The sequence below is a fragment of the Heterodontus francisci genome, chromosome 3 (assembly GCF_036365525.1).
Source record: "Heterodontus francisci isolate sHetFra1 chromosome 3, sHetFra1.hap1, whole genome shotgun sequence".
In the NCBI taxonomy this organism is placed as follows: domain Eukaryota; kingdom Metazoa; phylum Chordata; class Chondrichthyes; order Heterodontiformes; family Heterodontidae; genus Heterodontus; species Heterodontus francisci.
Window position 1 is genome coordinate 102,221,459 of NC_090373.1, and position 23,886 is coordinate 102,245,344.

At 41.9% G+C, this 23,886-nt stretch overlaps 1 protein-coding gene across 1 annotated transcript; it reads right to left on the reverse strand.

The window, feature by feature from the left end:
• Positions 1 to 2,135: 2,135 nt before the first annotated feature.
• leg1.1 (liver-enriched gene 1, tandem duplicate 1) lies at positions 2,136 to 23,139 on the reverse strand. Its single transcript, XM_068028565.1, has 7 exons — positions 22,812 to 23,139; positions 21,435 to 21,521; positions 11,105 to 11,289; positions 9,133 to 9,207; positions 7,568 to 7,704; positions 4,494 to 4,732; positions 2,136 to 2,308 (listed from the first exon to the last, which is right to left on the reverse strand). The coding sequence occupies exons 1-7, from the start codon at positions 23,137 to 23,139 to the stop codon at positions 2,136 to 2,138; spliced, it is 1,224 nt and encodes a 407-aa protein (XP_067884666.1).
• Positions 23,140 to 23,886: the final 747 nt, after the last annotated feature.

Consider the following 23,886-nt stretch of genomic DNA (forward strand, 5'->3'; position numbering starts at 1 on the left):
CACTGTATCAAAAACATCATTAATAGATGTCTAGTGGCAGGGAAAATGGCAGTCTGTGAGAGAGGTGAAGAGTGACAAAATAAAATACTGTAATTTTACTGCACAAAATAAAAATTGCAGTAGTTCCGTACCAGTGAGATTCTGATACAGAGAATTATAATTTTAGTGCAGTATATAGAAATGAGATTTTTTTTGTGCTTTTGTCATTTTTGCTTAGTTGTCTATGAGATGTGAAAGTTTATTCCAAATTTAAATGGTAAAGTCCTAGTTCACTTAATTATAAAGCTTTCTCATATCATCTAGTGCTAATCAAAGGCATCCTGGTGCAGATTGTACTTTTGGGAGTCTAGACACTCAGGTTTCATTGTCCTTTTTATCCTTGAGCAGGTAGTATACATGTACAGCACAGTATTATTTGAAAGTGCAAATGGCTTGAGGTCAGTGCTTAGAATGTCACAGAAGTGCATCAAATTCTCCTGATGGATGTGTCGACTAGAACTATTGTATTCTACCCCATCATTTATAAGAGACATATAATTTCGCCCCAGTTACATGACCATAAGAAAATTCAAAATAAAATGTTACATGGGCAGGTTTAAAGAAAAAAAAAGAACATTTTTACCTTTTTTTTTAACATTCCTTCAAGGATATTACTTGGAATTTAATCACATGCAATAGGGTGAATGCAATAATCCCAAAAAAGGCTGAAGGCTCCCTCATGTTACAGGCCCATTCACTGCAGTTAATACGTGGTATGGGGTCCTATACAAGTTGGGCAACAGACAGAAAGACAGACAAAATGAGGACAAAATGTCCACTGTCAAAAGTGTGGCAGAGTAGGAATTGGTGACTTCTGCTCTTGACACAGTCGAGTCACAAGATACTTTGATTAGTTGAACTGAGTGAGCTGCAAGAGTTGACCATATGTGAGTGGGGAACTTTACGGCAGTCGGGCGTGGGGAGGAAGCGGCCCACTCGCCCAAGGCCAATTAAGGCCCTTAAGTGGCCACGTAACGGCCACTTAAGGGCCCTCGCCTGCCTCCACGGGTATTTTATCCATGGCAAGCAGGCGTGCTGGGGGCGTGAAAGGCCGCCCAGTGAAAGCTGCCGGCCTTTCCGCGTCCCGGGGAGGGGGGGCATGGCAGTCGGGCACAGGGTGCCCAACTGAGGGCTGCCCCTGCCTCCCAACCCACCCCCGGGACCCAAGACACCCCTCCCCCCAAACGACCACCCGAGCCCCACAAAGGCACGACCAATCCCCCTGGTGAAACATGCCCAACTTACCCAATTTCTAGGATCAATGGCGTCGACTGGGCTGCAGTCCCAGCAGTGGCCACCACTCCTGGTGGCACTGCTGGGACTAAAAGCTGCTGATTGGCGGGCAGCTCACTGAGGCGGGACCTCCTCCCTCAAGTGTGTGGAAGTCCCACCTCGGGATCATTAAAGCCCGGGGATCTGTAAAATCCGGGATGGATCCCAGGACTAGGTGGAAGCGGGTTCGTCACCGACTTTTTTGTCGGTGGCGAATTCTCGTCTGCCCAGGGTAAAATTCAGCCCATTAGGTCATATGACAAAACGCTTGGTCAAAGAGGTAGGTTTTAGTGAGTGTTTTAAAGGAGAAAAGCGAGGTGCAGAGGCGGAGAGGTGTAGGGAGGGTATTACAGAGCTTGGGGCCTAGACAACTGAAAGCACGGCCACCAATGGTGGAGCGATTAAAATCAGGTTTGCACAAGAGGCCAGAATTAGAGGAGTGCAGATATCTTGGAAGGTTGTGGAGCTGAAGGAGATTAAAGAGATAGGGAGGGGCGAGGGCATGGAGGGATTTGAAAACAAGGATGAGAATTTTAACATCAAGACATTGCTTGACTGAGAGCCAATGTAGATCAGCGAGCACAGGAGTGATGGGGAACAGGACTTGGTGCAAGACATGGACAGCAGAGTTTTGGATGACCTCAAGTTTACGGGGATAAATCAGCCCTAACAGGTTTCTCAACAATTTTAGATATAAGAATAAAAACTGTGAAGGATTACTTGTCTGTTAAATATTCTGAAATGCTGATTGCATAGCTTTTGTTAGAACATATTTATTCTTTATTGCAAGTTGCACCTCTTCAAAGAATCAGGCAACATAAAGATTAAGCATCAGTTATAACACAGTTATGATTCTTAATAAATTCCAGAAGAAGTTTACGTATGCCAGGTAAAATGAGGTCAGGATTTGAAACAATATTTTCCAACAGATATCGACCTTCCTCTCTACCTTTTTCTGAGCACATACACCTCCTCCAGAACTTCAATAACCAGCCATCTGAATAAAGAAAAGAACATGTTAAAAGTACAAAACATGATTTTATATAAAGGAAGCAATGAAATGCAACCTTAATGAAAGACAAAAATATTAGTTTATCATAAATGAGAATTGCATATAAACTAGTACATCTTAAGATATTAATTTTAACTAGCAAGAAAGATAATTATATTTTATGCTTTTTGTTTCAAAATATTAGAACACTACTCTTTCATTTTTGGGACTTCATAAAACTCTTTCCTCTCCGCTAATTGTAAATGTTTTCTGTAAATTAAATTTCACCTCAGCTCTGAGAGTGAAGTTGGAGATAAGGTACATTTGGATTGAAAATATTCATAAATGCTGAATCCATTGTTATAAAATTCAGCGGTCAACTGTTTTGTAAAGGGGTTATGGGCTAATGGCTCTACAAATAAAGTAGATTAGAAGAATTTCATACAAGCTAAGTCTGAATGTTGTTAATATAGTGTTATTTAAAAACCCAACTGTAGGGAATTGAGAAATGTTTTACACTACACCTTGCTCTTCTGTACTTAATTTGGGTGCACTTGAAGCTGATATTTGGGGAATGGATAAAATTTCTTTTTTTGAGCTTTTGTTGAATGGATGAAAATTGGTCCTGGCACATACCTGAATATCCAATGTGAATTGGAGGAAATGCATAGTTCTGTGCCAGGCAGCTGAAGGTGAAAACCTAGCCCAAATATTCAACACAGAAAAGTGATCATGCCCAGCACTGACATTGCCCCAGTTTAATGAACACACACAAAAACATCTCTTAAAGATTAATTGAAAATATTGGCTGTGTCCATTCACTAAGAACTCGTGAGAAATAACATGAATTAAATAGTGTTTTGAATTCTTTGATAACAGTTCTCCTGAATGTATACAAAAGATTTAGAGCAATAGGTATTGAAAATAAAACACAATATTCAGTGTGCTTCCTGTGATTTTAAAAGATTAGTTGATGTGTATCAACTATAATAATCATATTCGAAACTTAGCTGTTCAGCTTTTTGATTGTAGTTTTTAGAATGTCATGAGTTAATAGAAGAAGCGCATTGATTGAGTACTGAAAGCAGCAATCTATTTAGGGGCTGTTTCATTTCTTTGCTTCTGTTCAAGTGACCACTGAGGGGCACTACAACACTGGAAAAAGTAATTTAATGTTACTGTTAATCCTTTGCTATTTAATGTTTCAGCTACAGAAATTCCACGGCAACTTGGAGAATCCAAATTGTCTAAGAAACAAAAAAAATTATACACACTGTTGTTAATTTATTTTTTCTGAAAATGTTACTGTAATTTGTACCTAGCAACTTACAAAATAATAGACAAATAACATCCAATTTTGGTGTTCATGTAAGATTGCGCTAACAAAAACTACAGATTAAAAAAGGACTGGACCACAACGATTGCACCAGGTGAATGAGTTTATATTTCACAAATATAACAAATATCGCAGCATAAAAAGGAACAGACTGACTTATTACTCTTTGCTCATGCTTTTAAGGTGTAATTTCTTGTGGTTTCTTAAAACTGTCATTTTCTAGACAACAATATGCCAACTCTTTAATATACAATCTTTAAATAATTAGGATCATCCAAGCACAAAATGTGTTCAATCAGATCAAAGAAAGTAACAAAAAGAATTACAAAGAGTTATTACAAATTCAACAATAAATTTAAAGATAACTATGATGTTTCATTCTGGAGGCACACAATGGATGAACCAGGCCTACATAGTAGGCCTTCGGAAAACAAAATAAGTTTATTGGGTCATTCGTCAGTCAAGATTTCACCAGACTTCCAGAAACTTTCAGTTTTATGTATTTATTCTGATTGTTAAATGAATTACACTGCACTTTACATAGTCTGCAGCAGGGATCTCCTGACATTTAGTCCCATAATACAAAGATTAGGATGGGTGCTTTAAGCCAATAGTGGTATATTTGGGCTGTTAGCCAAATCCAATTAGCTAAAGAAAATAACTGAATAGTTTTAATCAGATAATCTATTAATATTTTTTCTGAAATGCAGTAGATAATGTGTTTTAATATATAATTCATTGCAATATATGATAATTTATATTACTTGTATTTGTGCAAATTGTATTCACAAAAAGGTCTAGTAAAGGTTAATACAATTAATGTTGAGCATAGTAAAAAGGTGTATAGCTGCCTACCTGTCATTTTGTTTCCTTTGTATAAAATGTCAAGTGCAACCAGAGCCCAGTTCTCCTCTTCACTCAGGTCAGGAATAGATGGTGCCTTATCACTGGTTAATAACAGTCGCTGAGGAAGATATACTTGGAAGGTATTGGTTTGATTAAAATTTGTGGGAAAATGACTGGCAGCTATAAATTCTACTGCACTGCCCCAGCTGACACCAAACTGCGCTTCAGGAGCTGAAATGTATTTTAATCTATCAAAGAAAGAAACCTCAGTTAAACATACAATGTCAAATTTATTAAATTTGCTTACTGTTTCAAACAATAGAATATTTTTTAGGAAGTGTAAATGGCTGGGTGGCAGAGTAGGTTAGAAATATTGACCTTCAAAAACCACTGGGAATGATCAAGGTGTACAAGTGGAGGATGAGTGCACAAAGTATCACTAAATGACTGCTACGCAGGGGGTGGTTCTGCAAATGCCGGCTTCTAACAAGGAACCACAGTCACAGGGAGATAGGGATAGGGAGGCAGCACTACAACATTGTACTTCTGCACTCCTTGTGAGAACAACTGCCTGTGTGGATTCCAGGATCACCATAGATACATAGAATGTTTACAGCACAGAAGGAAGCTAGTCAGCCCATCATGTCCTTGTTGGCTCTCTGCAAAAGAAGTTCTGATGAAAGGTCACAGACCTGAAACATTAACTGTTTCTCTCTCCCCAGATGTGCCAGATCTGCTGAGTATTTCCAGCACTTTCTATTTTTATTCCCTCATGTCAACATTGGTTCTTTTGCTAATCACCTTAAATTGGTGTCACCTAGTTCTTAACCCTTCCTCTAATAGGAACAGTTTCTCATTATCTACTCTGTCTAGACTCTTCATGATTTCAAACACCTCTATCAGATCTCCTCTCAATCTTCTCTTCTTTAAGGAGAACAACCCCGGCTTCTGCAATCTATCCACAATACTGAAGTCCCTCATCCCTGGAACCATTCTTGTAAATCTTTTCTGCAGCCTTTTGGACGCAGTATTCCAGTTGAGGTCGAACCAATGTTTTACAAAGGTTCATCATAACTTCCTTGCATTTGTACTCTCTGCCTCTATTTATAAAGCCCAGATTGCTATATGCCATTTTAACCACTTTCGCAACCTGCTGTGCCACCTTCAATGATTTGAGACCCCCAGGTCTCTCTGTTTTTGCACCTCCTGTAGAATTGTACCCTTTATTTTATATTGCCTCTCCTCGTTCTTCCTACCAAAACATATCACTTCACACCTCTGCATTAAATTTCATCTGCCATGGGTCTGCCCATGCCACCAGCCTGTCTATGTTCTCTTGAAGTCTATTACTATCCTCACAGTTCACAATACTTTGGAGTTTTATGCTTTGTGTCATCTGCAAATTTTGAAATTGTGAACTGTACATCCAATCCCTTATGTAGCAATTTCGACTTCTTCAATATCAAAATCATCTAAAATATTGAGAATGCCTTTTTATGGTTGGAAATGGTTCTTAGATACTTCTATAAAATGTCCCTGTCTGATACAACATACTTGCCTCCATGACAGCAGAGAATAGAAAGTTCAAATGAGCCCTGGGAATGACCCTAATAATGCAGATAACTGAAGTGGTTGAGGAAAGCAGTATGGATATAGATCTTTACAATCCCTGCCTGTGACATGGTAGAATAGGGCCAACTCAAATTTGTCTATTAATGTACTGCACTCCACACAATTTCTGCTGTGTACCTGACAAATTACAGGTTACAGCCAGAAAGGAACATGCCTAAACATTCTGGTCATCCTCAAATTCTGCTTCTGAATAGTGAATGGGAATGCATAATTCTCAGCCCATCTCAAACCAGTACCCAGTCTCAATTACTTCTGACATAACATCATGGATTATAGAGAGCAAGAGTTTCTCATTACACATAGGCCAGCATAGTATATTCAGCTGCGACAGTGAAGTCCAACCCTCTCCATAACAACTACAGCCATAACAACAACTTGCATTTATATAGTGTCTTTAACGTAGTAAAATGTCCCACAGGAGTGTTATCAGACAAAATTTGACACCAAGCCATGCAAGGAGATAGTAGGGCAGATTTTTGGTAACTAAGAGAATCAAGGGATGGAGGGATAGTGCAGGCAGGTGGAGTTAAATAGAAGATCAGCCATGATCTTATTGAATGGCAGAGCAGGCTCAAAGGTGAAATGGCCTACCCCTGCTCCTATTTCTCATGTTTTTATGTTCTTTAGTTTTTAGTTTAGAGATACAGCACTGAAACAGGCCCTTCGGCCCACCGAGTCTGTGCCGACCATCAACCACCCATTTTTACTAATCCCATATTCCTACCACATCCCCACCTGTCCCTATATTTCCCTACCACCTACCTATACTGGGGGCAATTTATAATGGCTAATTTACCTACCAACCTGCAAGTCTTTTTTTGGCTGTGGGAGGAAACCGGAGTACCCGGAGAAAACCCACGCAGACACAGGGAGAACGTGCAAACTCCACACAGGCAGTACCCAGAATTGAACCCGGGTCGCTGGAGCTGTGAGGCTGCGGTGCTAACCACTGCGCCACCCATACACGTTTAATCAAAAGTTTGGAAGAGGCGGTACATTTTATGGAGTGCCTTAAAGAAGGAGAGAGAGGCTTAAGGAGAGAATTCTGGAGCTTAGGGCCTAGGCAGCTGAAGGCATGGCCGCCAATGGTGAAGTGATTAAAATAGGGGTTGTGCAAGTGGCCAGATTTGGAGGAGCGCAGAGATCTTGGAAATTTGAACGGTTGGAGGAGGTTACAAGGATAGAGTGGGGAGGGGCCATATAGCAATTTGAAAACAAGCATGAGAATTTTAAAATTAAGGTGGTGCTGAACCGGGTGCCAATGTAGATCAGTAAGCATATGGATGATGAGTGAACATGTCTTGGTGCGAATTAGGATATGGTAATGCACTGGTAGAAGACAAGTCTATTTACTTGAAGCTGAATAAAAGCCATTCTGTTCGTAGGACAAAGGCAGTATAATCAGTAAGATAATTTGAGAGAAATAATGAAAGATATGTTAAAAAAAAAACCTTTCAGAAAATTTTGGAAGTGCAGCTTTGATTGAAGCTACATGTGCTATCCAGATATGGTGCCAAACATTATCCTCTTCTGGTGAGATGGTAGATAACAGCTTGTTTTGGGAAAAATCCTTTGTTTTTTTCAGTAACTGTGGGGAAAAAAATTAATTACTTTGTAAATAAATGCCAAGGGCCAGACTATTTAAGCAGTTTCATTTTTGTTCTTAAGATGAATGTGGAAACTGTGCAAAGTTGATAGAGTGCTTGTCAAAGCTATAATACAATCAATTCTACCCCAAATTAGTTCAGCATGGGTACTGATTAGAAAGAGCATACCAAGGTAAGAATCCTTCCTCTCAGCTCAAAGATCCCCTTCTCACACCTGCACCACCTGCAGCCCCACGACTCACAACACTCTCCTCTCACACCTCTCCTCTCTCCTACAATCACTGTACTGCACCACTCCCCCTCCTCCTTCTCCTATTCACACACTCTGCACCTCCTAATCTCAGCACTATTGGAATCTTCACTTCTCCATAATTCACATCGTCCATGCAACATATGAAATATTTGACCATGTCAGGCACATTCTCACAAGGCTAACACCTGACACATTCCTTTCTTTCATGCAGAACAAGGTTGCACACAACATAAGGAAGCAGGCAGCAGCTGGAAGGGGCTTAGCCCACCCGTACATCCTTTCTCAACTTAAGGAGGACGTCCTCTACTGCCCACCCAAGTACCATGCCAAGTTTATCACTGAGATATCTTTATGACTTTCTTCCCTCATCCTCTGCAAAAAGCGACTTCTTATCCTCCATCTCAACTAATCATGTCCTCTCTACTTTGTTCACTGCTCTCTTAACCTCTCTTAATCTTTTCCTCCATATAATCACTTCTACCCATATTCACGGCCATCCCCTCGACCTTGCCATTTCACGTGGCCTCTCTGCTCCCATTGTGCCAATCACACAGAAGGTCATCTTCGAACACTTCCTTGTATCCCTCTCCACTCACATCCCCCTTTCCCCATCCAAGCCCACTTCCTTCTGTGTCCACTCCTAGATAAACAACTCCCCCAAGGCACATACAATTACTCTTTCCAATTCCAGAGCCTTTAGCTCTCTGATCACCACAACATTTCTGCAGCTACCAATCTGCTCAATCACACCCTCACTTCCTTCTTTGATGCACTACTCCCCATTGAAACTATTTTTCTCTCACAGCTATTCCTGGGTGCTGCCCTCATCTCCACTCCCATAAGTCCAAGGGACTTAGACTTGAATGTTTATGGCGGACAAGTGGTTTAGCCCTACATTGGCAGGTCTGGTTGGACCGCATAAAGCACTATTTGGTTCTGCTCTCATCTGCCAAAACTGCTTACTATTCCAGGATCATTCTGGAATGCAAAGATAACCACCTGCTTCTCTTCTATAAAATGTCTTCTTAAGCACCTCTCCCCCTCCGTCTCCTCCAAGAACTAGTGTGAGGAGCTCATGACTTCTTTGTCACCAGGATTGAGACTATCTGTTCAGCTATGTCTGCTGCTTCCCTCCCCTTAGTCCACTGCACCAAACTTCCTGAAAGGTTCCCTCCTGCTCTAATCCTGAATATGTATCTTTCTCTAGTTTTTCTCTTATTTCCCTGATACTCTCTCTGAGTTCATCTTGTCCAAGAGACCCACCTTCTGCACCCTTGACCCTCTTCCCACTAAACTGCTGACCACCCAACTTCTCTTTCTAGCCCCCATGTTAGCTGATATTGTAAATAGTTTCCTTTCCTCAGGTACATCCCCCTCCACTTCAAAACTGCCATCATAACCCCTATGCACAAAAAACCATCCCTTGACCCCTCTGACTTTGTAAACTATTCCCCCATCTCCACCTCCCTTTCCTCTCCAAAGTCGGTGAACATGTTGTCGCCTCCCAAATATGTGCCCCATCTATCCCACAACACCATGTTTGAATCCCTCAAATCAGGTTTCCACTCTTGCCAGAGCACAGCAATGTGGCTGACTCTTAACTGCTTACTGAAATGCCCTAGCAAACCACTCAGTTGTCAAGGGCAATTACGGATGGGCAACAAATGCTGGCCTTGCCTGCGATGCCCACATTCCATGAAAGAATTTTTAAAAAGCTGAAACAGCCCTTCTCAAAGTCACATATGATATCCTCTATGACTGTGTCCATGGTAAACTATCTCTCCTTGACTTGTCTGCAGCCTTTGATATGGTTGACTACACCATCTTCCTCCAGTGCCTCTCCTCCGTCGTCCAGCTGGTTGGGACTGCTCTTGCTCGATTCCATTCTTATGTATTCAGTTGGAGCCACCTGCAATGGCTTCTCCAGGCTCCTGCACCGTTACCTCTGAAGTCCCCCAAGGATCTATTCTGGCACCTCTCCATTTCTCATCGACGTGCTGCCCCTCAGCGACATCATCCGAAAACACAATATTAATTTCCACAAGTGCACCCAGCTCGACATCGCCACCACCACCACCATTACATAAATATTATGTTGAGGCTTTTGAATACTTCTGACATGCACCCTGAATACCTTTAGGCACCTGATCCAAAATGATGAGGCATGCATTTTTGGCTAGGGACAGGCACAAAACCATTTCTCACTGTATTGTTCAATTTAATGCCTGAAAAACTGACAAGGTATTTGTATACCATGTAAGAAATGGGACCTTCAGATACTTTTCAGAATAATATAGAATTTTTATGGAATTAATAGGCATAATATTATGATTGCCTCTCTCTCTTTTAAGAAAGATCATATGGCAGGCAGCCAGAACAGCGCAGGCCTGTTGTCTCTGCTTCTATGATTCTAGCACAGGGTCTGAAACAAGACATTCCTAAAGCTGATAAGGTGGGGTATCATGAATAAAGGTTAAACGGAATGTCCTAGCAAGCGATGAGTCACAAGATGACTTCACGGGCTCTGGACAGAAATGGGAGGGATTACCTTGAATATGATTGACATGGTACAAATACCAGCCAGCCACCAGAAATAAAGTATATAAACAGGTGCTCAGGAGAGAAATTGGGGGTCTTTGGCTGGACAAGCGCTTTTCAAGGTGGATCCATGCTGGCTCCGGCCTAACACTTTGGATAGTTCAAGAAGACTGAGGACCCCGAGGACTGAAGCGACCACCAACACCTTGCCTGCCTCATCCATCAGGGAGACTGCCAACACCATTCTGCCCCACCGTATGGTCTGGGATCAGTAATCTGTTCAATCTGTTATGGGTCATATGTCATTTTTGTCTATTTAGCTTATGCATCATATTTAAAGTTCCATTTCTTAATATAAATTTTATCTAACATGTTGCTTCTTAATAAATGTAATAAACTATTTTAAATTACTTATGAGTTCTCAATTGCCTATTTTGGGTAATCTGTGACACCCAAACTGAAATCTTACAACCATGATCTTTCTACTCAGTGCCCATGCTGAACAAACTACTGTCTGTCCCTGCTCTTATTAGGTGCACAATAAGTATTTGAATATGGGCATATTCCAATAACTTGAAAAATCAACATACCTGAAAAAATGCTGTCCATTTAGCCATTGTATCAGGGATAAGTATATGACAATCTGCGGTGTTGTAACAAAAGTCATCCATGTGCTCTTCAGGAGGCAAGATTTCTATTTCAAGGGGCCATTCGTCAAAGAAGCCTGCTTCAACTGCTCCCAGAAATGGGATTGTGGCCAGATAGTAATTCATACCTAATACAAAATTGGATACCAAAATATATGATGGCTATAAGATTATGTTAATATATAGAGCTTGATAAGTATTCAGGGCAGTAGGCAACATCCAAATCCTCCCAATGTCCCGTACTTGGACATTACTTTTTTGAGATACCTAGATATTAATGGAATGGAATTCTTTGCAATTTGTATATTCCCCAGGTTCCAATAGATAGCACAATTCAGTTGGCAACTTCTCTGGTAGAGTGTAGATAGGTGAAGAAGTTCTCTACAGCCATGACCAAAAATTACCTTTGGGTCAGATTATGTAACTCCTGGGGTGCCTGTGGCTGCGCGTCAGACACATAGGCTCCAATGACATTGTGGGGGAGCACGATAGTGCAGGGAAAACCAGGCAAGGCCAGGGACACAGAGGTCCTGCAGGACTTCAATATAACTTTTTGTCTTCTGTTTGCCACCCAGAAGCCTGCTAAATTGACAGGTTGGCCAGCTGCCAGGCAGGAAAACCAGCAGCAGGAGTCCACAGTTGGAGACATTTGGGGGTCGGCCCTTGGGACACTTGGCAAAAGGTGCAAATGAGAGCATTCGAGACATGTTCACTTTTTTAGGGTTTAACTACCTTGAACATCCTCATACCTGTAGTCAGGGGTGGGGGTGGGAGATTAATATTGTGTCCATGCTCTTTTGCAACAATTTAAATTTCTGCTCCAAATCCAAATTCGCATACTTAACACTATGTTTGCTGTGGCAAGGGGCGAGTGGTGTCAGCTAATGTTGGAAGTGTGCTCCCTGCTGAGTTGCAGAAAATCAGTAACAAACAGCAGGGGAAATAAATGGGTTAACTATTATGGACAAAGTTCAGTTCAGCAAGTGAAAAACAGTCAAATTGCAACCTAACATTAAGCAGGGGAGTCCTTAAGTAAACAGCTTGGTGATCTGACCCATTTCATTTGGATGCTCAGTAAATCAGGAAATTTGCTGCAACAGACCACAGGGAGTTTATGTGGGACCCAGTATAATTTATTTAAATATTTTTGAAGACACCACCATAACACAGTTTCAAAAACTATAAAAACTCTCGTGGCTATGGAATTGGGAGTTCAGTTCCAAGTGCGCTAAAACCCACCAACCCATGCCATGAGCTCACTGCTGGTAAGGGACTGCTCCCCAAATATCACAATGAGGAAACAAATTCAATGGTGATAAAATAAATGTAGCTGTATCAATGAAAGGATGGTTGGGAGAAAAAAGCAAAGCGTATGGATTTGGGTAGTGGAGTGCCCCAGGATTTGTGCTGAGATGTCTATTGTTTTCCATTTATGTAAATAATTTGGACAGGAAAAAAGGAATAATATCAAAGCCTACTTAGGATCCATGGCAACCTGTGAGATAGAATGAAGGAAATTTTGGGAGGGCATAGTTACTGGAGTGGGCAAATTGGTGGCAGATGTAGTTCAGTGCAGAGGAATGTGAAATGGATATTTTTGGAAACAGAGCAGTGGAAGTAAGCATAACCTAAATGCCCAACCTCCATAAAAAAAAGTGCAGCAACAGAGAGAGTTGCAGATACACAGATCTTCAAATACAAGTGAGATGGGAAAGGCAATGAAAAGACAAATGGGATTCTGGGTGTTATACATAGGGACATTGAATACAAAAGAAAGTGATGTTGAACTTATACAGAATATTCTTCTCCGGCTATTGTCTGAAGTTGAGCCAGGCTATTTGCAAACTTGCAGTTCTGTTCGACCCTGAGCTGAGCTTCTGTCCCCATATTCTCTCCATCACCAAAACAGCCGCTTCAGCTTCAACACCTGGCTCTGCCCTTACCTCAACTCATATGCCACTGAAACCCTCACCCAAGCCTTTATCACGTCCAGACTCTCAACAATTGCAATGAAAACAGAAAGTGCTGGAAATACTCAGCAGGACTGGCAGCATCTGTGGAGAGAGAAACAGAGTTAACATTTCAGGTTTGTGACCTTTCATCAGAACTTAGGACTTTCTGTTTTTATTTCAGATTTCCAGCATCCGCAGTATTTTGCTTTAACAATTACAATGTTCTCTTGGCCAACATCCCATTCTTCACCCTTCATAAACTACAAAACTCTGCTGCCTGTATCTTACCCGGCACCAAGTCTTGTTCACCTATCACCCTCTTTCTACTAACCGACATTGGCTCCCAGTCCTCCATCACCTCAAATTTTAAAATTCTCATCCTTGTGTTTAAACCCCTCTATTGCATTGCCCCTTCTTAGCTCTGTAAACTCTACCATCACTCCAATCCCTCACCTAAAGCTCTCCATACATGCAGCCTTTTGTGCACCCTCTCTTTGACGTTAGAGACCTTGGTGCCACTTTCTGGAATTACCTACTTAAACCCCTCCACCTCCATCTACCTCTCAGTTAAGATTCTCCTTGAAATGCACCTCATTAACCAAGCTTTTAATTACCTCCCTAAAATCTTTTTTTTTGGCCTGATGTTCATTTTCCATCACAGCTCCATGAAGAACCATGAGAAATTAAAGGCGCTACATAAATGTAGTTTTTTGTTATTAGGTCATAGTTAATATTGTGTGTAATTCTTGGTGTCTTATTACAAGAATAATGGTAAGAATAAATTAATTTATCCTGTAGGGAGTTTCTCTTGAAGGGAATTTGAGTGAGGAATCGGTGAGTTGGTGTTCTAGCCCTACATTTCATTCACACTCCCTTTGAGTACAACGCCCAACTGGAAAGACAGAAATGGTGAATTTTACCTTCAGAGCTATGGAATCGGTACAACATAACCTAATTAGAATTCCAACAATGTGAGGTTATAGTTATGAAGAAAAGCATGAAACATTGAGATTTTATTTCACTGGCAGTTTTTTTTTTCCGCATACAAGAGATTATTAGAGCATGGAATGCTTTTAGACAAGTGGCTATTGAGGTAGAGACTGTAAAGTTATTTGAAGATAAATTGTATATGTATTTATATGTATTTGAAATAGTAGAATTTAAAAGGATATGGAAAAATTACAGGGAAATGGGATTTGAGTAGATAGCTCTAATGTGGACCTGGCATGAGCACAGGATGGATAACCTCCTCCTAAGTTGCAATTTTTATGATGCTATGAAAAAAGTGCAACATCTCAAAATAATCTTCATCCACCCAAAGCAAATACACTAATGGTAACACAAAAGCAAAATACTGTGGATGCTGGAAATCTGAAATAAAACAGAAAATGCTGGAAATACTCAGCAGGTCCGGCAGAATCTGTGGAGAGAGAAACAGAGTTAATGTTTGAAGTCAGTGACCTTTCGACACAAGTGGAAGAAGTTAAAGATGTATCAGGTAGCACAGAGGCAGGGAAAGGTGATTGGGGCAGGGAGGTGGGAGGAAGATCAAAAGGGAAGGTCTGTGATAGGTTGGAAGGTAGGAGAAATTCAATAACAAAAGGGGTGATGGTGCAAGGCAAAAGGGAATGGTAATGGGGCAAGTAAAAAAACGAAAGATATGTCTAGAGGAAGTGTAAATGTGAATAGCATAATCATTATCAACAGCTGCTGTCTGAAAGAATGAGAGCAGAGGTTGTAATCTGAAATTATTGAACTCAATGTTAAGTCCAGAAGGCTGTAAAATACCTAATCAAAAGATGAGATGCTCTACCTCGAGCTTAAGTTGAGCTTCATTGGAGCAGTATAGGAGGCCGAGGTCAGAGAGGTCAGATTGTGAGTGGGATGGAGAGTTAAAAACGACAGACAACCAGAAGCCCAGGGTCACACTTGAGGACTGAACAGAGGTGTTCCACAAAGTGGTCACTCAATCAGTGTTTAGTCTCCCCCGTGTAGAGGAGACCACATTGTGAGCAGTGTACTAAATTGAAAGAAGTACAAGTGTCATGGTCCTGTAGTTTTTCTTTCGGGAATATGCGGTTTGCCTTTAAGGTTTGCAAAGGATCAGTATTGTTTTAAGAACCAGCATGCCTCAGGAGTTATAGGAAGATGCATTTTCGTTGCCTTAGAAACAGCCATTTGGAGACTGCGATTCAAAGGGTGCATTCGCGTTACTATAGATACAGCCACTGGGAGTGAGTATTAAGGGAAACATTTGTTGCAATTCAATTTTGAACTGGCTTTTTCGTCGAAGACAGTTTGTTCTAACAGGACTCAGACACACGACACAGCTGTGTGAAAGCACCTGGAAAAAGAGCTCTCAACCATTTAAACTGAAGGAAGAGTATTTTAGTCTGTTTATTATTATCTCTCAAAATTCTAAAAAAAAGTAAAGCCCAAACACAGATCTCTGGTAATTTAAATTGAAGAAAGGGAAGTTAGACTGTGGCAATCTTTTATCCCTCAAAAACTCTAAAGTCAGATTGATTCTATTGAAAGTGTTTGCAAGTCGTTAATTGTTGAAATTCGCTGGAGAAGGAAAGTAACATTCTGTGAGGACTTCGAGCAACATCCTGTGAGGACTTCGAACAACATCCTGTGAGGACTTCAAGCAACATTGGACTGTAAATTTGCAAGAGCTCTAATTCTTTTCTATTTTAAATGTTGTTTATATCTTCATAGTGTTTAAGAATGTAGTTCTTCTAATTAAAGAGTTAATTTATAGATTTAAAGACACCTGGTTTGGTTAGCCTCATTCGGGGGTTAATAGATGATAAAATTTGGTTGGGTCTTTCTTTAATTTGAAAAGTTTTAAATGACATGTTAGCCGATCTGTGGAGCGATGGGATTGAATTAACAGTGTGTTGGTCCCACCACAATCAGAATCGTATATTTTGATTGGGGGCTTTGACAGGTCGGAACACAAGTAAATCGCTGCTTCGCCTGGAAGGAGAGTTTGGGCCCTGGACAGCAGAAGGGAAGAGGTAAAAGGGCAAGTGTTGCCTCTCTTGCACTTGTATGGAAGGTGCTGTTGGAAAGGGAGGGGGTGTTGGGGGTGATTGAGGAATGGACAGGGTGATGCGGAGGGAATGCTGAAAGGGGAAGGGAAGATGTGTTTGGTGGTGGCATCATGTTGGAAGTGGTGGAAATGGTGGAAGATCATCCGTTGAATGTGAAGGCTGAAGGGGTGGAAGGTGAGGGCAAGGGGAATCCTATTGTGGTTCTGGGAGGGAGGGGAAGGGATGAGAGCAGAAATGTGTGAAGTGGAATGGACATAGTCAAAGGCACTGTCAACCACGGTGGCAGTGAATCATCGGTTGAGGAGAAATGAAGACATATCCAAAGCACTGGTATAGAAGGTGGCAACATCAGACAGATGCAACAAAAATGGAGAAACTAGGAGAATGGAATCCTTACAGGAAGCTGGCGGGAGGAAGTGTTGTCAAGGTAGCTGTCTTATAGAAAAAAACGTGCATTTATATAGCACCTTTCATGGCCCCCGGGAGTCCTAAAGTACTTTACAGCCAATTATATACTTTTGAAGTGTAGACACTGTCGTAATGTAGGAAACGTGCAACCAATTTGGGCACAGCAAGCTCCCACAAACAGTAATGTGATAATAACCAGATAATCTATTTTTTTAGTAATGTTGATTGAGGGATAAATTTCAATTTTCTCTCTAGAGAGAAAACTCCCCTGCTTTTCTTTGAAATAGTGCTATGGGATCTTTTATGTCCATTTGAGAGGGCAGATGGGGCCTCAGTTTAACATCTCTTCTAAGAGATGGCACCTCTGCCACTCCTTCAATATAGCCCTGGACTTTCAGCCTAGGTTTTACTGGTTAAGTCTCTGGAGTGGGACTTGAACTTACAACCTTTTATAGTGGGCATCTGAAAGTAATGTCAGTTTGTCTGGAGGTTTTGTCCTGACATCAAAATGGCATGTGTTTTGGTCTGATTGCTGAGGCTATAAACATAGTCCCTCACTGATTTTACAAAGTATCCATAGCCAAACTAATTTGTTACTTTGTGGATTTTCTATTTTTTAAATATTTGAGGTATGATTTTTTTTTTACCCTAAACACTAAAGAGGTAAAGAGGTTGCCAAGATCAAGTCTTAAACAGAAAAATAAAAGCAAAATACTGCAGATGCTGGAAATCCAATAGGAAGGGATTCCACTTGCTAACTGTTCAGCTTTTATGCAACCACAGATGGCCGCTTTATGCAGATGTGTACGCTATCCTGGAAGTTGCCGTGACGCCTCATCCTGCGGCAATTGCAGGTGCTGCGGCTCTTTATGGAGCAATTGGAGATCTGTGGATGGCTGTTAGTGGATAAGGCTTATCCTGTGAGGAGATGGCTGATAACTCTGGTGCGCAACCCTGCTGCAGAGGCTGAGACACTACAATCGATGCCACCTGAGCACAAGGGTCATTATTGAGCATTGGCCTCATGAAGATGAGGGTCAGGTGCCTTTACTGGTTGGGTGGTACCCTCCAGTACACTCCTCAAGGGTCTCATGTATTGTGGTGGTCTGCTGTGCCCTCCATAACAAGGCCCTCCTGAGAGGTGTGAACCTTGAAGAGGGAGAAGCTCTGGAACGGCATGGATCCTCAGAGGAGAAAGAGGAGGAGGAAGATGATTTTGAGGAGGAGGCTGAAGGAGAACAAGAGAATGGTCTCCACGTTTTGCAGGGATGTCACCATGGTAGGCTCAGGAGGCAGAGCACTCATCAAACTTGGGGGGCCCCCATGACCACTCTGATCCAGACCTGTTACACCTGCGAAAGACTCAGTCTGCAGGACATTTGGTGAGAAGAGTCTCCTTTATTTGAGTGAGAGAACAAGCATCCGTTAACAGTGAAAGTCAGCAGCATTCCAAAGGCACAAACACTGCAAGGCTCCAGTGTCTCCACCTGACACACTCTTCCCCATCACATTCCTTTATTCTGTGAACACTTATTTTCCATTCTCCTGTCTATCTTCATGATGAAATGGAAACACACAAGTCTGCCTTTGTGCAACAACATGCCCAGCACTTTATTGCATAGCAGTTTGACATCATATGCAACAGAAACACCCAAGTGACCCACAAAGTGACATCACCGATGCAGTGACCTGCACTCACAGCTACTCCTACAAGTTGCTCCCCCTGTGGCTGAAGTTGAGGTGAAGGCAGATTGCTTGCTTGTGCCTGTCTGCGACTGAGATGGTTGAGGCGGTCAGCCTCATCATGGAGCTGCGGGGGGCAGCTCCAGTGGCCGCTGTACTGGCATCTCTGCAGATGCATTGTCTCCTGGAGGGGCCATGGAGGCAGATGATGACGGAGCCTCATAAAGGGTGGCCCCCTCATCACCATCTGTCACCACCTCAGCCTTTTCAAGGCCCCCTTGATCGCTAGAGGGAACCGCCAGCTGGGACGCAGCTGGCATCCACTCCATGCTTCATTGCACCATTTGCGCCATTGACCAGTCAATGTTACTCACTGCGGCATGCATTCTGTGCATGTCAGTGTACTGTTCCTGAATCCACTCTGAGTGATGCTGCATATGGCTCTCCATGAGATTGGCTACTCTCAATGGAGGAGTTCATGTGCTCAAAGCCTTGAGACATCATGGAGCACATGAGAAGAATGGACTCCCCCATTCTCATCCCATGACCCCGCAGTGTCTCAGGTAACTCTGGCATGTGGTCACACATCTCATACCGGTTGTGACTCCCGAGGCTCTGCATCTCCACCCTGCTGAGCAGGGCTGCGCCTGTCCTCCATCCTCTGAGGGGGACTGGCGACAGCCGACTCTGCCTTCCCCATATCTTCCTGCTCTGATGTGATGTGCACTTCACCCTGTGCCACTGTCTCTAATACATTGCAAGGACCCACCGAGGTGCGAGGGTCTGCGCTGGTGGAGGGTGTGCAAGAACGATGTTACAGTGCAGACGCCTAGATGTCTTCCTCCTCTTACTCCTCCAGAACAGTTTGGTGTTAAGCCTCCCTCTCTGCAGCTTGCCCTATGGGAGACATGCGATAAGGTGGTCATGAGAAATGGGAACAATCAACATATGCTTCTGCTGTTTAAAATAATGAGGTGACAGCTTATGCATTGACAGTTTGTTGAATGGGGAGGATTGCTATACATCCCCTGAACCTGGTGATGTTGAGATCTTTTCACCCTGTCTATTTTGAACTCCCGTTTTTCTGTCTCCAATGTCCTGGTGGCTTGCCACTCTGGCCAGATGAAGGACAAGCTCCTCGAAATGCGTCAGTGACATGAGCTGGGGATCCCCACCATCCAAATGTGTCCTCTCGCTCTCCCTGGTGTAGTGCTCCTGTTTAGCCTGCGAGGGCAATGCCTCCCCCACCACTTGCAGCTTTTCATTCGCATCGGATGTTGCAGATTTCCCCGTAGCCTACTGTCCAATAACTATAGATAATGAACTATGCTTATGGGTCATCAATGATGCTGAGCACACATCTCTTCTGTGGTCAGGAGAACTTTACGTGCCCTCAGGATGCCTCTCGTTTATACACTCTGGTGATTGCTGACCAGGAGGTATGAAATCTGGGTTTAACTTTGGACTCATCTTGCCAGACCTAAACAAGTCATTAGAATGTTTCCTGCACTGGACCCACTTCCTCCTCACCACTCCTCTGCTGCTGACCTCATGAGCCACCTCTTGCCAAGCCTTCTTGGACAGCCTCACAGGCTTTCTTGTGTTGCTGGCAGGGAACAGGATGCTTCTCTGTGCTGTCATCACTTCCAATAGCACCTCAAGTGAGGCCTCAGAAAAATGGGGAGCTGCCCTGGCACAGGGGCACACCCTGGCCACTGCCCCCTGCACAGTTTCTCCTTCCATCATTGAGACAACAAAGAACAAAGAACAGTACAGCACAGGAACAGGCCATTCGGCCCTCCAAGCCTGCGCCGATCTTGATGCCTGCCTAAACTAACACCTTCTGTACTTCCGGGGCCCATATCCCTCTATTCCTTTCCTATTCATGTATTTGTCAAGATGTCTCTTAAACGTCGCTATCGTATCTGCTTCCACCACCTCCCCTGGCAGCAAGTTCCAGGCACTCACCACCCTCTGTGTAAAAAACTTGCCTCTAAACTTTGCCCCTCGCACCTTAAACCTATGTCCCCTAGTAACTGACTCTTCCACCCTGGGAAAACTGAGCGGCTTGCTAGGTCATTTCGGAGGGCAGTGAAGAGTCAACCACATTGCTGTGGGTCTGGAGTCGTACGTAGGCCAGACTGGCAGATTTCCTTCCCTAAAGGACATTAGAGAACCAGATGACAATCGATGATAGTTTTATGGCACCATTACTGAGACTAGCTTTCAATTCCAGATTTTTGTTATTTAGTTGAATTGAAATTCCATCAGCTGCAAAGGTGAGATTTGAACCGATGCCCCCAGGGCATTAGTCTGGGCCTCTGGATTACTAGCTCAGTGACATTGCACTACATCACTGTCTCCCCTTTATTTGAAACTCTGGGACAATTACCTGGTTTTCCAATTAAAACTGCAATGTGTGTGCACTGATAATGCAGTGCAGGGTCAGGACCTGGAAATGAACGTCATGTTGGGGTCCCAACCCCAGAATTGAAACCCCACCCATACTGTTCCACAAAGATTACATCTTTTCGGTACTCAAGCATTAAACCTGCAGGTGTCTGGTTTAGCACCTACAAGCAAGTTCAAATTATGGAAATCACCAATTAGGAATAAATTGTGTGCTAAATCTGGACTTTCAAACAGGTATCTCTAATTTGCACATTTAGTGCCTATTTCCACCCTTTCACCAAAATAACCCCCTACTTTAAAGTAGCTCTTCCTTTACCGATTAACATCAACTGTACCAATCAGTAATTGGTATTCAAACATTCAATTATCCATGCAATCAGCAGCGTTTAACCATTAATGCTAAGATGAATGGGTTGGGATGTAGAGTGCTGGTAAGCAGAACATTTCAGTGCAGGAACAAAACCAATCTACACTGAGTCAGCAGGGTTTCGGAGTCGAGCTACCTTGTCTGGCCACGCTGAATGTTAGGCATGCTAGACAAATTGGGACTGTACAGATTAAACTGCTATGTGTGGTTTACAAGTTGACTGACTGGTTCTTAACAATTCCTGCAATACAATAGTCAGAATTATAATTGATATTTTCACAAAAGGTTTAATATGAAATAGTTGAGGAGTGTGAAAATAACAACAGCAACCACAAAGTAAATGATTCTTTTACACACATTTGGTAAAGCAGTCAATACATGTTATTACTTACAGGACCACCAGCTTCTTGTAGAGATGCACAGTAAGTCACCAGTTTGTTGGCCACAAGATGATACATTTGACGGATCTGCTAATCTACCTAGTATAATAAGACAAACTGGTCACACTCAACAATATACAATTTCTGTACCATTCTACCTCAGGGTTAATAATGTCAAGGTAATTCTAACAAATGGCATTTCAATCAACTCAGCAATCACACAAATGCTTTTTCTAATTCATCGAAAATGATAACATATTCACAATTTGTGAGTTTCATTCTTAAATAACTAAGTTGTTTCCTTGTTCCCGCTTCCTATGCAACATATTATACCAGAGCCAATGAACTCCTCCCAAATCTGTCAATCCTGCTTTGCAACCATTTGTTACAAGTTATGGACTTGATGGGCCGAATGGCCTCCTTCTATTCCGTAAATGACTCTAAATGACTCTAAGGTATGTGAGAACTCCCTAGGATTACTCACTGTCCCAAGTTTCCCTCTTGTCTCCCTGTGAATAAGCCTGATTTGCTGCTACCCCGATTCAATTGAGATTTCATTATGTGAAGAATTGCGAGCACCATCTCCTATCCCATACATTGACACTTCAGAACAATGAACAGCCGTGCCTTTGTAGTTTTTATTCTGTCTGCAGTGGTTCTGTAGCTGTGTTAAGGTTCGGGTTTGTTTACTTAGTTTGCTAAGAGTGCTGTGTGCTGCAGTGAGTGGTTTCAAATTTTCATGGAGCTGAAAATCTCCATACATATTTGGTAAATTAGTCTATTGTTCTAAGTAATTAAATAAATTGCTAAAGATTCCTAAATGATTTAGGGTGCTGTAGTGCAATTAAAAAAAAGATAGTGTCACTTAATGACTTTTTAAAATCAAATTCGTCTTGGTTAAGTATGTACCAACACCTGTTTGTATAATACATTAGTGCTCTACCTTGTATGGTATTAAACCATACAGGCTAGAAAGGCGCCAGTGTTGATCCCCAGTTTGTGCTAAGTTAGTTGATCTCAACTGAGGCAGCAGAAGAGATTCTGCAATTGGGCTAAAGAGGGAGAAAATCAGTCAGAAATATCAGACAAACTATGTGTGTGTATGTGGTCATTGGATGAGACAAGAATGGGTTCAACTGAGGTGCCTCCTTTAGTTGAATACAGGCACCTTACTAATTAGTCCTCCAATACCCCCAAACTATATGCATCACCACAAGCTATGCATAAGGTGACCATTTAAACTTTAGAATATTATCCAGGTATTATTATTTTTATATATAATTGTATTTTTAAATAACATTTGTTACTGCACAGTCTATTAGAGATACTCAAAATGACCATGAAGTTTGCACAAGGGTAGATCAAGAACACATTCAATTAATCTCATACCTGTTTCAAACTGCCATCCATGTTGCAGAGGCAGACCCCACAACACATTTCCAGTATTTTTGGGTCCAAAATTATTCATGTACTTAGCTGTGATACTCAGTAGTATTTTATACATTCCCATTCGTTCTAGATAATTCCAAGGATTAATAACAGTTTTGTTATGTATGGTAACAAAACCATCCAATGAATCAGGAACATTATCCCAGAGTGGTGGGTAATTACCACTTTCTCTCACTCTCTCCTGTCCGTTTGCAAAAGAAGAATTTATCAGTAATGCAGTGAGCAGCACAATGGCAGATGCTTTACAAACTAGAATAAGCTTTGCCATTTTGAATGACTTCACAAAAATGTTCAATTCTCTTTATATAAACTCCAAGGTCATCTCTCTATGTTGGGCATGAGTTATCATGAGTTATGAAACTATTTCACAAGTGTTTCCTTTCCCAGAGATGTAATAGGTTGCAACCTCATTCATGTGATAACTTAATTAACAACAAATCAATACAATTGGAAAATGCACGTAATAATATGAGCAATGACATCCGAATGAGACATTATATGCTGAGTGCAAAACTAAGAAAAGACATGTGCTTTACTAAACAAAAGGAAGGGCAAACTATTATCTGATAACATTTTAGTAGACAATACAATGCACTACAAGAATCACCAATTTATGGGAAATAGTTATTTGGCATGGATATGAGTTAGGAACCTTGATAAATATGCACATAAAAACCTTTGCTATGCAATATCTGGCCTTCAGCATGAAAATCATTGGTAAAATGTAGATCTTTCTCATTCAATTTTAAGTTACAAAAGTAATGAACTTACCTGAGCGCCACTGCCTCGCTAACAATGGTTTGATATTTGTCAACTCTTTGTCAGATGGTTGTTCACACCACATTGGCTCAATCGAAATGAGGCCTAAGGCCCAATATTGGGGCGACTTGGGCCTCATCATTCAGGAGCAGGTATTGAATCTGGTGCCCCCATGTACACCCCAAACAGCCAATGTTACGGAGATGTTAAGTAGGCGACTTTGGTGATGAAGCTCTTGCCAGGATCAAGCACCAAG